The 15,848-nt window shown below is 33.3% G+C and overlaps 1 protein-coding gene across 1 annotated transcript in view; it reads left to right on the plus strand.

Annotated features, from left to right (window-relative positions):
* The first annotated feature begins 563 nt into the window (after window positions 1–563).
* Window positions 564–15,848, plus strand: part of LOC128873650 (uncharacterized) — a 22,360-nt gene continuing 7,075 nt past the window's right edge. The window contains exons 1-2 of the mRNA XM_054117349.1: window positions 564–1,407; window positions 2,103–2,154. Of these exons, the coding sequence (XP_053973324.1) occupies window positions 1,338–1,407; window positions 2,103–2,154 (122 nt within the window). The 5' untranslated portion in view covers window positions 564–1,337. The remainder of the gene's footprint in view (window positions 1,408–2,102; window positions 2,155–15,848) is intronic.

The raw sequence follows: 15,848 nt of genomic DNA on the forward strand, positions 1-15,848 counted from the left end.
ATAAATAGACTGCGGAAGTTTATGCACGATTAATATGTAACATGCATATGCATGAAAAACATGCAAAATATGCACGAATAATATGCAAAATATGCACGAAAAAGGCCCTAGTCGATTAAGATGGTCAAAACTGCCCTTAGAGCTTTTTCAATACCTCTTGAATCATTCGAAAGCTGACCAAGAAAAAGCTTGCCCGTGAGGGTAGTTACAGGGTAAAATAGATTTTACGTTTTCCGGCGCATTTTCCGGTCTCAAATGAGTTCTAAAATTCTGAAAAAAATCTGACACGAGAATTTTCTCAGATTTTTTTGTTGCAAACTGTGGTCGTAAAAAATGAAAAACTTCAAAAAAATCAGAAGACAAAAATATGATTATTGAAATATTCTCAAAAATATGAAGACACGCTATTCTACTGTTAGGTTCCCTGATAAAATACTATAACAGGCAATGTCGTAAATTTTTTTAAAATTGTTTGTTCGGTTGCTTCATTGTCATATTAACTCGAGTTAATATGCGATAAAAAAAAATGTATATATAATAATAAATTTATATACTTTTGTTATATGGGTGATAACTCTGTTCGAGTATCACCAATATTCTGTTATGTTATTGATACTATCCTATTACTTTATATTAGGTTAATAGGAAAGAAAAGGAAAAAAAGTAACATATTTATACACATAGAGAGAAATGTAAAGACTTGTGTTCTTATATAGGAAAGGAAAGAGTTACAACTCATTATCCAAAAACAAAGCACAAAATCATTATCTGGCATTATACCAAATAAACTAAACATTATAAAGGGTCTAAAAAAAAAAAATAATAATAATAAGCAAATAACAACATATATATAATTTATAATAAAAGAATTGAGTACAAAATAAATACAAAAACAAAGTATTACAATGTACCAGAGGTAACAAAGTTGCGTAGATAATAAGTATAGAGGTAAAGGTTTAGAAATAAGAAATAATATTGTAACAAGGAAATGTGTATATAACAATCTGTAATTGTTACACAATAAAAAGATACACAATTCAATACAAACTTGAATTATCTATCGCGACAATCGCACAGATCGACGCTAAATAAAACAGTTTCTGTTGCACTCTTGCCCATGCAGCACATGCTTTCGGCAATAAGAACTCTACTTTATCAAAGGCGAATAACTCGATTCTTTAAGGTTGCAGGAACGGTTCGAAGATGTCGTTTTACGACGAGTGGCGTGTGTAAAAAGTAACGAAATCGAAGTGGTGGGGACGAACTTGGTGCTTGGGGCATTGAACAAAGGTTGACTGCGTCGGTCGTGGAGCCGGCGGCGCATTCACGATTCAAACATGGCAGCGGCTACCAGCGTTGTCGTGCTCGACAGAGGCAACAATACCACCTGCACGATTAATTTACACGGTGTGTGCGCGCGTGTAGATTGGCATAAACGACCAGATCTGCGAGTTGGCTACCAAATTGTCTCGCAACTTCTTTGAAACAGTGTACAAGAACTTAATAACCTAGTAGTTTTTGCGCGAAATCGTATTTACCTCGGGAGTCTGTATGCACCGACATTGTTTAACGTTGCAAAAAAAGTTCAGGGGAAAAAAAATGTTTGACTTGTAACAAGATCCAAATGGATATGTCGTGATGGATTAAATAAAAGCGCCGCTCCCAGGTCTGGTTTGTGTTTCGGTATTTAGTTGAAGACGAAGTGTGTGCGCGCCTTTACTCGAGCCTAACCTCTAGCTTTTGTGCAGTTCTACGTGCATTTGCAAGTTTTTTTTTGTATCGACAGTTCGAACGTTTGAAATTTGACAAGCAGTGGTGACGTACCGATTTCGAGAATTTCTTTTTACGTATGTTCGATAAGTGAAACGTATTTCGGAGAAAGTCGAGGGATCTAATTAACCGCGATATCGTCGTTGTAAACAGGCCACAGATTTTTTTTAAATTTTCGTCCATCCACGAATGACAAGACGCGATTTGCGTGCACGGCGGTAGACTTGAATCCTGTGTGAATTAATTATTAAGAAAAAAAAAGTTCACTGTCATTCAATCGTGACAACAACACAACTGATTCGAGATTCTGATTGGAATTTTCTATTTTTTAGGAGCCACGGTCGTTTCTTGGCGAGTGAATAATCAGGAACAGTTGTTTGTCAGGTGAGTCCAAATTATATTGAATTTAATGTAAGATAGGCTAATATTCTAGAATATTCGCGTTGCTTTCATTTTTAATTAACTTGCGACAGGACAAGTAAATACAAATTGGTTACTGTTGTGATCTTGTTTCATTTTTTAATTTTTGTGTAATCATATTGCAAAGTCGAGGTATACTATACGAGGTATACTAATTCCATTTAATATTCAAATTTGGTACCAATTCGTGCCACTTACAAAAATTGAAAACAGTTTGGATCAGTAATAAGTATTAGCATATAACAATTTATTAAAACAATTTACCTACGTATGGATACGAAATTATGTACATGTGTATAATATGGTATGGAACAGTGACCATGTCTATCTGACATACATTATCTATATTTATATTTAAAAAAAAATTATTACGCGTGACAGTTGTACGCGATCAAGGTTGCATAATTTTCACACCAACAACTTTTTTTCTATAATGAGAAAATTTAAAAAAAGTTTGGATGAGTACAAATATATACACGAATACATATAGTTCGACACATCATCGCTATCTTTACGTTTATAGAAAGTTATCGGAAATTTGAAGGTCACGATTTAATTTTACTAAATACACATACTGTTATTCTTACTAAAATAGCAAACGTTTAGACGATTTGAACCGTCCGTAACGTAAGATCGTTTAATATCAATGAAAACATAATAATAATTCTTACGTTACAAAATGACCTGAAAGCAATATGTATTTAAATCGTCGCAATATTACAGACGTCGAGTTGCTGAATCACGAACACTTCTTAGCATTTCCGAACTAATCACGGTATATGATGCAACAATTACTTGCCTCATATTGTAACTAAGTATATTAATGTCGCGCCAATACATATAGCGCCCGCAATACGTACACGCTATAGAAGCTATAATCGCGATGGTTTCCCCCGATTTTGTAGTTAGGATATGAAGGATCAATTTTGTGATTAGCTCATTAGAATTTAAGATGGGAGTCTGGTCAAGCTAATGTATTTTTCTAATGCATATAATTTTCAGATATAATTAATTTTTGTTATCGAAACTTTTTTTTACATATAAAGGGACGTTCAAAGACGAAAATTTGACAGTGTAGATTTAATTTGGATGTATACATATATAGATATAGTAATCGCAAGGAAAGAACACCTGATTGATAAATCTTTTCATCTTTTCTTTAGTAGGTACGTAAAATGCGTATGAACCTCAATTTGCAAAAAAAATTGTTAATTGCAAAAATGGCGGTAAAAAACATGAAATAACAATAACTTTATGCTATAATAATAATTCATTAAGAGTCGAGGTTCATTAGCATATAAACTTAATTACCTTCAATTTAAGCGTTGAATCAAGTGAATCGGATAAAAATTCGATGAGCTATGCGTCCCACAGTTTTGACCAAATCCTTTCCTTGCGTCTATTATATCTATATACAGTGGGTGTAGAAAGTATTCGTACACCGATCAATTTCCAAAAAACCTATGTAAAATTGTAATTTATTAACTTATTTTTGTATAAACTATGACATTCTACATATTTTCGGAAATCTGTAGAATAGATACAGTACAAAAGAAATAGCTATTTATGTAAGTTGCAAAATTACAAAAAAAAAAACAATTAATCGATAGAAATATTGAAACAATAAGTATTCGCATAACTGTTTAATTTTTAAAATTTCATTAAAAAAAAAGAAATTTACATTAATTTATAGGTATATAATACTTCCTTCATAATATTTCCTTTTGATTTTATAATTATTGTAACTCTTCTAAGTATTAAAGTAACTAAATTATTAGTTATTCTTTTTCCATTCCTCTATTAGAGGTATTTTTAAAAGTACTTTACTGGAAATTTGATGTTTTCTAATTCGTACGGAGCAATAAACTAATGTGTTTTCGTTACAAACTTTAATGTAAATGGTTCGTCATAAGAATCGTACAAATACTTATTGCTTCTATGCTTTTACCCACTTTTCGCATTTTTTTGTTAATTTCACAAATTATATTAACTAGTAAATGTTGTTTGGACTATATCTATCTTAGAGACTTCGAAGAATGTGTAAAATATCATTGATTATAAAAAAAGGAAGTTAAGAAACTACAATTTCACAGAAAAATTTTTTGAGAAATTGATCGGTGTACGAATACTTTCTACGCCCACTGTATGTATACATTCAAATTAAATCTACACTGTCAAATTTTCTTCTTTGAACGTCCCTTTATATGTAAAAAAAAGTTTCAATAACAAAAATTAATTATATCTGGAAACTATATGCATTAGAAGAATACATTAGCCGGACCAGACTCCCCCCTTAATAATTGATTTCGTCCGCGATGAATTCTTATAAAAATGTACGGAAAAGAAAAACCGACGACATTAGAAAATCTGGGGCAATGAATTAATGGCAATACCCGTTATAATCAGTCTGGAAAAAAAAAGTGTACATGATTCAGCATACTAACGATTGGAATATTGCATTTATATAAACGAATGTCACGTTAAGCACGTGTTATATCGTTATAATGTCATATATCGGTTTCTTCGAAATGACTATATTATGGGTTATTGAAATCGTCGGAATACCTGCCACTGCTTCAAGGATAATTATTTTCTTTTGAAGCAATACTAGGTCTCAGACAATAATCTCTTACGGATGAATTTTTTAAGGAAAAAAGTTTGTTCGTAGCAAATTGTTGTGGAGACTTCTTAAAATAAATTCTAAGTTTTTGTCGCGCGTTATTTTCGGGGTTATTTCTTTCTTTAAATTTGAGATACAGAAATAATGAAATAATTAGTTGTTTGGGATAGGTGTCGTTTCAAATGAGTCGATATCATTTTTATTTTCAAATAACTGTACTGGAGAAATGGTCTGGCAATTTTACCAAACAAGTGATCTCTCCCAATATTTTACATGCAATTATATCTTCGTAATTAGTGGGAAAAATAACAAATTATTTTACCAATACAATTAATTCTCCGTTGGAATATCAGTCCTCGAGTATTGTGGTAAAAAACTGAATAATAATTGCGTGACTTTAGAAAGTAGTTTGAAGTGCATGGATCTGGTAATTGTACTAAACAAATGGTCTCTTCCAAGTATTCTACATACAAATTCATCTTTGTAATTACTGGGAGAATGAGCAAATTAATTTATTGTTGACATTCATTTTCTATTAGAACAATTGTCCTCGAGTATTGTGGTGAAAGAATGGTTAATACTTGAATGGATTTAGAAGGAAGTTCGAAGTGTATGGGTCTAGCAATTTTACCAAACAAGTGATCTCTTCCAATATTTTACATACGACTATATCTTCATAATTAGTAGGAAAATAACAAATTATTTTACTAATATAATTAATTCTCTATTAGAATATCAGTCGTCGAGTATTGTGGTGAAAGAATGGTTAATACTTGAATGACTTCAGAAAGAAGTTTCAAGTGCATACAGTCAGTGTAAGAAGCATTCGTACAGCAACCAATTTAAAATAAAATTAATAAGAAAAGAAATAAGAGGTTAACATTAAAAGTAATAAACTTCAATTTACGCAAATTCTACTCTAAAAATATGTAGGAATGTTGGTTAATTATTTCTTCCCTTAAAATTTATTAATAAAATAAATATACGAAGTTTTATTTTGAATTGGTTCTTGTACGTATACTTATTACTAGCTTGCGGATCTTTATGCATTTATAGGAAGTTTGAATGTGCAAGAAACTAAAAAATACAAGCAATATGGAAGACTATAAAAAAGATTGAAAGTAAAGTTCATGTTATAATATTTGCAGAATAAAATAAATTCCTATTTAGGTTCAATTTTCGTAGACACGTTACCGAAGATTTTATTTTCAATAAAGATCCGTAGTCTACTTCTTACACTGACTCTGTAGGTTTTGTAAATGACTGAATATAAAGGCACAGAATTTTATTAATTTCTCCGTCTTAATTTCAAAATGAAACAAACCAGCTCGTTAGTTTTACTGTTAAATAGCGCGGTCTTTCATATCGGAAACGCGAAGCAAACCCTAGATGATTTTGCTCACGGTGTCTTTGCAGTTCGTTATAGTATTGATAGCTGCCGAAGGTGGATGCTACTTAGTAGCGAGTAAGACATGCGTGCACACCTGCTGAGAAAGAATCGCATAAAAGCGCGGTGCCCGTGACGATCGCTTTAAAAGAGGCACTCCGGGAGCAGACGATGAAAAAACTGACGGAGCGAAGGCAAGGGCGCTCTGGACCAGTACATACCTTTTACACGTGGTTCAGGGACCCTCGCCAGTTGCCAGTCATCGGTTCTTCCGACACTTAAAGGCGCTGTCGGGACCACCTGTCTATCTCCTGCGCCTCTTTTCTCCGTGATACATGCTGATATTTTCTCCAAGCACAATTATCCATAGATTAAATGAGCGAACGAAGAAAAGCCCTGAAATCCATACACGGGGAATCGAAACAGCGTGTTAGAACTCGTCGGCAAAAACGGTTCACAGGCATGCTCGTAATTTACTCCAATTTCCGTGTAAATGGCTATAAAAGTTACGTCGGTATGTCTGGTGCGATATGAATCTCTCTCGGTGTACAATGCGCCAGAGAAACACGCCATTGTCGCGCTTGTGCATCTTGATCCGACTTTATATTCCCGTTGAATTTTATTTGGACTCCCTTTGTCGTCGTCGTTGTGACGATGAATTCGGTTTGAAGCTTAAGACTGAGACTGCCGAGGTCGACGTATGCCTATTGTATAAATTTACTGATTTTTAGTCGTTAGAAATAAATTTATTTTTTTATCCCCTGTTTACTGTACATTTGTTTGGTAAAACTGCCAGACACACGCACTTGAAACTTCTTTATAAAGTCTCTCAAATACTAGCCATTCTTTATCCACAACACTCGAGGATAATGATTTTAACAGGGAATTAATTTAAGTAGAAATATTTACCTTGTCATCTTCTTACACTAAAGTATTAAGCTTCTGAGTCCTCAAGCTAATCTCCATGACTCCATATTTACAATAAATCTACATATATGGAGAACCTAAATTTCAACCTGATAGCCATTACAATTTATCCATACAAGGTGTTCGGGCTATATCACTAGCCAGGGTTTTTTCTCCTTAACGGTACGTATGACAAGAAAATGAAAGAGGAAAAAATATTATACTGTTTTTTATGTGCATTGTAACAAGGTCTCTATACATCTTTCGTATTTGTACTATTTTCTGGGAAGTGAAGGTGACCTTCAGTTTCTTAAATGGAACGGTATATTCTTTATACAAAGATATGGTAGAGTATCGAATTCTAAATAAAAAAGTATTGACCTTTATTAGCCCTAAACCTAATAGGTGACGAGTAATTTCACCTTGTTACTTGAAAATTTTCTTAACGTAATATCAAGATGTCAAGATTCATAAAGGAAAACATCATCCTTATCGCTTAGCACTTCATCAGGTGCTCCGTGGCTGTAAACATCGCTGTCCTACGAAAATCTGTGATAAGATTGAATCTTCATCTTGATATTACGTTAAGAAAATTTTCAAGTAATAAAGTGAAATTACTCGTTACCTATTAGGTTCAAGGGTAATAAAGGTCGATACTTTTTTATTTAGACTACGATACTTTACCATATTTTTGTATAAAAAATATACCGTTCCATTTAAAAATCTGGTCACCTTTATTTCGCAGAAAATAGTACAAATATAAAAGATCTGTATACCTGGTTACATTGGACATAAAAAACAGTATACAATTTTTCTCTTTCATTTTTTTTGCCATGTGTACCGTTTACGAGAAAAATGCTGACTAGTAATAGTCTGATCACCCTGTATATACGAAGTTCCAGTAGTCAACACATCTTCGTTATTGTTCTTCCAACAGATCTCAAGTATGCTTGATAATTACAATAATTGTAGAAGCATAATAATATAGAAAATTTCATGGCTACTACAATTCGTATAGACTTAGATTATATCTATAGAATTTGTAGATGCATTGCAATAGAGATTAGGTTGAAGATTTAAAAGGTTGGTATTTTAACGTACTTTTAACAGACAAGTAAATATGTAAGTAAGTAATAGTCTGACCACCATGTATATACGAAGTTCTAGTAGTCAACACATCTTCGTTATTGTTCTTCCAACAGATCTCAAGTATGCTTGATAATTACAATAATTGTAGAAGCATAATAATATAAAAAATTTCATGGCTACTACAATTCGTATAGACTTAGATTATATCTATAGAATTTGTAGATGCATTGTAATAGAGATTAGGTTGAAGATTTAAGAGGTTGGTACTTTAACGTGTCTATTTAAACTAGAGTTCTAAATGATTGATTACAATATTAATTTCTACACCTAATACTTTCACTATCAGCGCATAAAGTAGGGTCGTAAATTATTATCGACATATGATTGAATACATTCTGTTATACTTGCGGATGTACACTGTACGAGTGCTCGGGCGGGATTCGAAAGGAAAGCGTCGTTAATGACCAGTGACGAGGTTTCACTATGAAACTTCATCTTGCCTTCGAATTAGTGGTTTCGTTCACTTAATGATTCCTGGAGTTAAGGCGCGGTGTGTTCTTCTCGTTTGCGTGACCGTACGCTGTATATCGAAGAGATCATTTGTCGACTTGCCAGCGAGAGATACACGTGATTCTACGATTCGAGGGTATCTGTGTCAGTGGATAATTGGAGACGAATTAGAACCGCGATGGAAGTTGTTTATAACAATCCTTTTAAACGATCTAAAAGGCCCTCTTTATATTAGCTGTTCTGATCTTAAATTATCGAGGTGAAAATGAATCACTTTTCTGGAAATAACAATACCAAAATGTTTGAGTTTAGATGAATTAATGAATAATAATTCATTTTGGAAATGAATTCCTCATTCCATCAATTTACGATGTTTGCTGTTGAGGTCATTCATTAGTAGATTGGGGATGTTTATACAAATTCATACTTTTTATATACGCAGATAAAGAACAGAAACCTAAATTAAAGTATAGTTTGTCTTCTACATGTTGTAATGTATATTCTATTTTTTATATTTTATATATTTATGCATCTGTTTATCTGTATTACATCCTTGTATATTTACACGTGTCATGAGTGCAAAAATATCTGCAGGCTACTTGTAAGTATAAGATTCAGACCAAATTACTAATTCTCTCCATCTATAGTAGGGTCTGATTTAGGCTTATGATTAGTGAATGAACGTCACTGATTAGAGAAAATTTCTAAAACCCGCGTACGAGTGATCAACGTGTTAACCTTTAAATGCCGTAAGTTTCAAATTTTGGTACCGGATTTTTAAATCGAATTGTACACTTGCAATTGGTTCGTTTTTAACATTTGACTGCATGTATGTTACCATTGGATAATGTTCTTTTGAGCAAAAATTAAAAAAATAAACGTCAATTATTAAAATTGTTCAACTAATAAATACATTCATATCATTTTTTTTAAATTTAATTTGGAAAATCAGGCTTCTAAGGGTGAATAAACTACTAGAATTAACTCTGAAGGTGATACGTTAACGAGAATACATCTAGATAGAATTCACGAATCTCGATGAGGTTACAAAAATAATTACTGTGAGACGAATATACAACATTATTTTTCATAGTTTTTTGGGGCATATCGTATAAAATGATAGTTTCAACGTGCTTCGTTACATTTAAAGAAATTGCGTATGTTCGAGAAGCGGTTGAAGGAGCGACTAGGCCCACCGTATAGGGCGGTTAAAAATTTGAAATACTCGCAATTTGCGCTTCACAGTACTCTGTAGATGGAAAATAATGCTGCAGAACCTTCAGAGCAGAATCCAGTTGAATGGGAATGTTGTAGAATGCCGGCAAAAACCGCAGGCCCTGGGATCATTAGTCTATGGCCAAGCCTATAACCCATCGCGGTATTATACCGGGTGAAGCGAAATTCTAACGAATAATCTCCACTTTAAATCATTTCTCTAATAGATCAGAGAAATTTTGGTCGTAAAAACATCTTCATTTGTTTTTAAGTGTAAATCTTTTAAAACTGTTTTGTACCTTGTATCTTTTTCGTACTGGGGGTAATTAACACCTGCTTTCAAAGCTTTTATTATCATGTTAGATGTATTTGCTTGGATTTTGACAGTGAATGTAATTATTGTATATTTATTTAAGAGTGGACTCGTTTTTCGCGGTTTCTTGTAAAAGTTTTCTTAACTCCTTGATCGTCACGCCACCCATACGAGAGTAACAATGCTTTTCCCTGTATAACTAAAAAAATTAATCCCGAAAGTTAACTGTCAAAGAAAATGAATTCGAATGAAATACTTGAACTTCCATAATGAAGTTACAGAAATCAATACCACAATAAATGCTGTGGCTTTCAATAGTCAGTAAACAAAATTGAATCACAGTAGAAATATTTAAGAGTATTAGTTTGGCAGAAAATGGAATCGATGCGAAACAACATTGTTGTCGAGAAGAAACCTTTGTAACCGAATTGTAAAGTTGCGCAGTTCTACGAACTATACAATAGTGTAACACAATATACGAGCGAATTACAATCTCTGAAGACCCACCGTTTTGAAACGTGTATAAACTTTGACGAGGAACTATCGACTGGGTATTGAGATTTTCCCAAAGTATCAGATGTACATCGGCACACACGATTCCTTTTCTACACGGTAGATACGCTACAAAGACATATTGCTTGTAGTTAAACTGTGGATATTTATATATTTATGGTAAACGGAAATATGAAGAAATCTATTGGAATATCCACAAATTCAAAAATATATAAAATAACGATAATATATAAACCCACTTTTATTTAAATTTCAATTCTTCTTTGTAGTTGTAAATGTATGAATTTGTGTAAACATTTGCAGTCTACTTATGGCAAAATGGAGATTTTACTATATAACTTTCAAAAGTCACGTGAAAAGTAAAAGTAAGAAGGGTTGCTTGTTATGAAAACATTTTTTAATCTTTTGCTACTTTCTACCAAAATGTATCATTCTGATAAATATCGTACCATCTCATCGTTGAATATTAAATATCAATAAAAATATTAGGAATATATTTGATCAAATATTGTTGAAGTATCATGGCTTTCATTACTTTGTTCTATCAATTTACAAGCATTACATCAAATTTTATTTACTGGATTGTTAGGTTTAGTCTGCGTCGATGCAAGGTTAGCAACAACTGATAAAAATCAGCAAATATGTTACTTATCATTGCAATTAAAAAAATACTTGAACAAGGACGGTTGATAATAAAACTTCTGAAGAAACACTAACGTGTAAAGTGGTAACCTTGCTAATTTGGCTTGGTTGATCGCAATTTCCGGTTTATGTAATAATATGTGATGTTTAGCGTCATACTTCTTGCTGGATTTAGTACTGCACTATTCATTAATAATGGTACAGGCAAAAATTATTATCTCTGAAATCTGTCTCGATTTATTATTCCTGAACATAAACCAAAATCCATGTTTAATAATTTTTAGAATTTTTTTAGGAATTACATACTGTTTGCACACGAGAAGTGTGAAGTCGACACGAGTACATTGTCAGGCGTATTTTGATCTTAAAGACATAAGATCCTAAGGCCCATTTTGCAGAATTTTTATTGTATGAAAACTTACATTAATTTAACTGCTAATAAAATAAAATTATATTTTGAGACGATTGAAAATCAACAAGAGTGGATTCAGTTCTCATTGACGGTGACGCATTCTGCGACATAAATTTTGTACATTCTGAATAATTGTAACAAATATGCTACAATAAATATAGAAATATACTATTATTTTCTTGTAACAATAGTTTATGTCCTTTTACTGTATAATGACTTTCACTCTTCATTTATTTAGTTTTATTATACCTAATTTCTGTTTTTTAAATAATAATAAACTTTAATTTTTTGTGACTATGATGTTTCCATTCATGTACTCTCCATTTGTTTAGTTTCGTTCTACCTAATTTCCCTATCTCTTAAATAACATTGTAGCTTGTATCCATCTACTATATGGTAACGTTCGCTTTTCGGCTCTTCACTTATATGTATAATTTTATTCTACCTTGTTATCCTAATTTCTCCGTCAGCCAGCGTGAATTGACGAATTGTCGTTTGGCAAAAATTCAAATGTCCGGTCGGTCATCGCGACAAGATTTGAAATCGCGAGACGGAGGACGATGAGAAACTCAACATTATCGTTCTCGAAGAATTCGCTCGTTTACGGCCCACACGTCCACTTAGGTTGACTGATTATGCACCGGCGTGTAATACACAGAAAGCCGCTAAATCGCTCGCCATCGCGATTTCGCAATAAACCGCGATAATGCGTCCCTTCACATCAGGGGTCTTCAACCTTTTTTATTTTTTTATTTACCGCCCATTTCTACATATTTTGGAGAAATTGCAATATGCTTGCCCACCTGACGTAAATTTTTAAAATATAACATTGGGGAGTAAGCACTGAATAGGATAATTATGCAGAAAGTGACAAATTCAAATGCAAATGTGAGTAACATTTTGTGATCATTATAATGAAAAATAAAAATAAGAAATAACTGCACTTTTATATATTAATATGATATGTGCATTTATATTTTATTAGTATACTGTTATTATATAAATCCTATATATATATATATATATACACACATACTGAATATATTATAATATTTTACATATACTTTTGGATTATATACATTTTCATATATAATTTATTATTGTATAATATATAATAAATGTATTATTATAATATATTTAATATACATATAGTACAAAGCTTATAATTTATACAGTAACACTATACTAATAGCAAATAAATGTATATATTTTATTAATATATAAATCTGCAGTTATTTCTTGTTTTCATGTTTTTATAATGATCATGATATATTGCTCATATTTGCATTTGAATTTGTCACTTCCTACATATATATCTTATTTATATACATCACATTTACACAAATGAACAATTCTTTACACCAACTTCTACCATTTGTTGATCACTCAAGCTTATTGATTCTACACATAACGAAGAATACAGTCATCGTCTGATGATTCAATAATTCACTCTGCATAGTGTCAGACATTCTTCTAACTATCATACTGTGTAATGAGTTGATATCTAGTTCACTACAAAGGAAAAATTAAAGAAACCGAGTTGAACGTTTGAAGAACTAGCGAATACCTCTTAACTTCTTGTCTCTCTTATTGTTGATAAATCATACTAAAACCTTGGCACGAATTGCCGCGAGCTTTATGAGCGACGATGACGTCGTGAAAATTTGGACGGCAATACAATCTTTTTGTATGGGATATCCTCGTTTATCAGCAGCTGTTAGGGCCGTACCTTCGCTCAAAGTTTCACACGAATGTTCCAGTGTAAGGGCAACTCGAAAGTGTAGAACTAGCTGCATCCCAGCCAGTGTAAACGTATCCGACCTAGTATAAATAGGTTTACTTCTTGCTTGCCTTAGTTAAACAAAGTTCCACCAAGCTGGGATGCAAGCACTGCCGCGAAGGGACTCGAGAGGTGAGCGTTGCCGATCCAATAGCCTCTCCTAGCATGTGCTATTACTGCTTCTACCACTACTGCTGCTATTACTGCTGTTGACGCTTCTACCATTGAGAATACGGAAACGCAAAAAGTGCCAGCTTCCTCGAAACTTGATGCAAGTACACCGAGGGGTAGTAATATAGAGCAGTTTTAAAAACTGAATTCTTTTACAGGCGAAGATGGATAAAGATAGGCTTCGAACCAATTTTTGTTTCCAAAATCGAAGCTTGCCCTTTTGTTTAACACTTTATCTACCTGGAGTCCATTTGTAGGCTTCTTAACTATAGTATGTACCTACTAGAGCTCATTAACTGTGCTGTTGATTTTCTGTTTGTAATACTAAATTTGAGGAAGCAAATAGAGCATTTAACATACCTTGTAACAGTATGGATTAATTAATTTCAACCTACATTAATATACAAGGAGTTTCGTTTAAAGTTGGATGGTTAAATATCTCACGAGGGGATGAAGCTATCAAAAAATTGTTTTTATAATAATTACGTATTATAACTTTGTTATATATTAACTCTATATATGTTATAATTTTAACTTAATAGTTATGTATTATATTGCTTTAATAATATTATTTACTATTAATTTATAGTACATACATATAATACATAAGTGAATTATAAACATTAAACGGTTACACATTAGATGTACATATCTATAAAGTACACCTGGTTTCACACAAGTTTTAGACCGTTATTTACTTATATATTTACTATAAATATTTATATGAGGAGTCTTAATAAATGATTGCATATAAGGGCATAGAATATAATTAATTTCTACACCTAATACTAGAGACCAGACCCTAATGTTCTAATATGGCTCATGTCAGTAGAAAGTCACCGACCTCTGTTCTACGTCATTCTCACACAAAAATGTTAATGTTTGTCTTTTGTTTCTTCTATTTCTTCCCAAAAAGAATAGTCTAACTGTGTTGTACACAGCGGAACCTTTTAAGCGGCTTGGTCTTCTCTGCCTGCTGTATTCCGTTTGTATGAGACATGCGCGCATAAGCTAACGTTCTTGTACTGCGGTAGCGAAGACAGAGCGAGATACGGAGATTATGTTGGACAGTATTCGTATGAAAGATAGGAGTCACGTCTAACGTGATTTATACTATTGGATTTGATAGCGGTTGTGATCGAGTCTAATTTGAATTCACCGTGTCAAAATATAGAGAGTACAATTGGTTTTGTTCAAGAACGAAGTTTCTATCAAGTTATAATGTATCATAGTATTGCTCTGTAGTCAGTTGCTCTTTAACTCTTCATCTCTCAAAAATCTGATGCGATGAACACTTTTTGCCTTCAAGTTCACTGTCAATACATCAAAATCTATAACGTACCCTCAATTTTATCCAAGAAGGTGTTTACTACCAACTAGTAATACCTCATACTAACCCTCTAAAATCACTTCTCTTAACGTCATCTCTTCATCTCTCCAAAACCCAATCTGACAAACACATCTTACCAATAAATTCTAGAAAATCTATAAAATACCTCTGATTTCATCCAAGAAACTATTTCCCACCTTCCCCTCTTCATCTTTCCAAACCCTGACGTGCTAAACAAATTTCAATTCTGCATTTCTACGCTTCAACGCACTAAAATCTACCATATACACCTGCATCTGTCGAGGGGGGTAGGATTTCACTGGCTTTAGGGTTGGACAGGGCAGCGAGCCAACCAATGAAAAAAATGGACCTCTGCCCCCACTAGAAATTGGGGTGTTTGGTGGTCTTTATCAATAAGAAATACGTGCGTGGAAACGTGGCCCTTTGTTGAAAGATTTTCTTGATTCGATCGAGCGGAGGATATTCCGTCGAATACCGGGCGTAACCGCGTTTGGAAATGGTGTCGTTCACGAGCAGCAGCAGTAGTAGCAACGGGGGATAACAGCAGCTAGAAACGACCAGGAGGAGAGGTTGGAAACTGTGATGCCCGCAAAAAGCACGGCAGACAGCGCCGATCGTTTTTGCTTGGCGTCAGCCGCGTTCCTACCACCACGTTGTACTTCGTGGTGGTACATCGCTCCCTGTCTTCTCTCCTTCTCTCCTTCTCTCTCTCTCTCTCTCTCTCTCTCTCTCTCTCTCTCTCTCTCTCT

This window comes from Hylaeus volcanicus, chromosome 3, assembly GCF_026283585.1.
Source record: "Hylaeus volcanicus isolate JK05 chromosome 3, UHH_iyHylVolc1.0_haploid, whole genome shotgun sequence".
NCBI lineage: Eukaryota > Metazoa > Arthropoda > Insecta > Hymenoptera > Colletidae > Hylaeus > Hylaeus volcanicus.